The sequence below is a fragment of the Acanthisitta chloris genome, unplaced genomic scaffold (assembly GCF_000695815.1).
Source record: "Acanthisitta chloris isolate BGI_N310 unplaced genomic scaffold, ASM69581v1 scaffold13711, whole genome shotgun sequence".
NCBI lineage: Eukaryota > Metazoa > Chordata > Aves > Passeriformes > Acanthisittidae > Acanthisitta > Acanthisitta chloris.
Window position 1 is genome coordinate 461 of NW_008656597.1, and position 2,169 is coordinate 2,629.

The following is a 2,169-nucleotide window of genomic DNA, read 5'->3' on the forward strand; positions in this document are numbered from 1 at the left end:
GGCGCAATCCAGAGTCTATCTGCTGAGCCAGGTTTATGTAAGCTGCTGATTTGCAGTGTCAAGAGATATCCAAGAATCAGCTTGGCTTTGGAAAATGTATAAATCTATGGCAGCTGGCCCGAGGCTGGAGCAGTAACTTAGTATTTGTCTTGGTCCCAGACCCTTGGAGAGGTTCTGCCATCTCTCAGCTTGGCCTCAAGTCTCTATTGAGGACTTTCCAAGAGCAAGGATGGACCAGGAGTGCCAAAAGGCACTGTCACTCTGTCTTTCACAGTGCTATCTAGTGCTGCTTTTCTGGCAGCCCATGGGTGCTCCTTGCATGGGACCACAAACCCCTCCAGCCCACTGTGCCATGGGACCACGGACCCCTCAGCGGGGACCCTGCGCCGTGGCAGGTCTTCCCTTAGCAGGCTCAGTGGCTTCTCCTGTCTGGCAGGATGTTGGACTGGTGGGTTCGTGCTCAGCCCCAGGGTGTGACTGGTTCTGCCTTTCCTGTTGTTACCATCAGTCCAGTGTCCCTGCACCTTCCTGGGCAGAAGGGCTGAGCCTCAGCTCTGGGAGTGGCTGTCAGGAGGGCTGCAGGCAGAGACAGCTTGGTCAGACCACAAGCAATGCCCTTCCCTTGTGCCACAGAAGGGAAGGTGGCATTAGATAATGCTGTTTATTCCAAGAGCCAGAGACTGAGGAAAAGACATGACTTCCAGACTCCTGGAGAGACAGGAGGCTGGCCCTCCACTCCTTGCTGACCCGTAGCAAGTATTTAGTGGTGGGCTTGGCAGTGCTGGGTTAATGGCTGGACTCGATGATCTTGGAGAGCTTTTCCAATCCAAATGATTCTACATGTGATCTGGTTTGGGATTCCCTCCAGTCACTTGGGATTGGGGCAGTGGACTGTTTGCTGGCAGGCTTAACATCACATTGCTGCTTTCTGCTGCAGGTGGGAAGGCAGTGGTAGCTCACTATGGCCCTTGCAGACAACTCAGGTTGTGCCAAACCCAACGAGGACAACCCCTTCCCTGACATCATTGAACTCAATGTGGGTGGGCAAGTCTACATCACCCGCCACCCTACCCTGGTCAGCGTGCCTGGCTCACTGCTCTGGGAGATGTTCACCCAGAAGAACATTCGCTCCCTGGCCCGAGACAGCAAGGGACGGTTCTTTGTGGATCGGGATGGCTTCCTCTTCCGCTACATCTTGGATTATATGAGGGACCAGCAGCTGGTGCTGCCTGACCACTTCCCAGAGCGGAGCAGGCTGCAGCGAGAGGCTGAGTACTTCATGCTGCCAGAGCTGGTGAAGATATTGGCGCCCAAGCTCAGCAAGCAGAACTCCCTGGGAGATGACCCATGCCAAAGTGACCCGGAGGAGCTCTCCCCCAACGCTGACACCACGCGCACCCTGAGCTCTGCCAGTGCCACACTGCCCAGCGCTGTGGCTGGGGGGCCATCACCACCACTGGTGCTGCTGGTACTGACGTGCGCAGGGCAGGTTTCATCACCATTGGCTACAGGGGCTCCTACACCCTGGGCAGGGACAGCCAGACGGATGCCAAGTTCCGCAGGGTGGCACGGATCATGGTTTGTGGCAAGACGTCGCTGGCCAAGGAGGTTTTTGGGGATACCTTGAATGAGAGCAGAGACCCAGACCGGCCCCCGGAGAGGTACACCTCCAGGTACTACCTCAAATTCACCTTCCTGGAGCAAGCCTTTGACAAACTGGCCGATGCTGGCTTCCACATGGTGGCTTTCAACTCCACAGGCACCTGTGCCTTCGCCCATGACCAGACAGACGACAGGATCTGGACCTCTTACACTGAATATGTTTTCTATCGTGAGTGACACAAAAACCAAACCTCCACAAACCAAACACCAACTCTCCCTTTCCTCTCCTGTGCTGGCTGTTGCCTAGAAGGTAGACATCCATCCCTGAATCCCAGCGTTCTCCCTTTGCCTCCTTTTGAGTTTGTTCTTGGGTTTTTTCCCTCCTCCTTCCTCCACGTGAACCTGTGCAGCTCTACCTTGTAGCAGTCGCTGACCACCAACCTTCTTCCCTCTCTCCGACTTCTGCAGTAGCCACCTGTAGCTCCCAACCCTCCCTGGATGTGTGGACTTGGACACTGTTGTGTACATGGTCTGGGTGGGAGGCAGGGATACACTAGGCTGAGCTCT

General features: G+C 55.5%; 1 protein-coding gene across 1 annotated transcript; it reads left to right on the forward strand.

Annotated features, from left to right (window-relative positions):
* The first annotated feature begins 941 nt into the window (after window positions 1-941).
* On the forward strand, window positions 942-1,867 carry KCTD12 (potassium channel tetramerization domain containing 12). Its single transcript, XM_009084396.1, is given in 2 exon segments — window positions 942-1,463; window positions 1,466-1,867. Coding segments are annotated over 2 exon segments (876 nt in total). The 5' UTR covers window positions 942-961; the 3' UTR covers window positions 1,840-1,867.
* The last annotated feature ends 302 nt before the right edge of the window (window positions 1,868-2,169 follow it).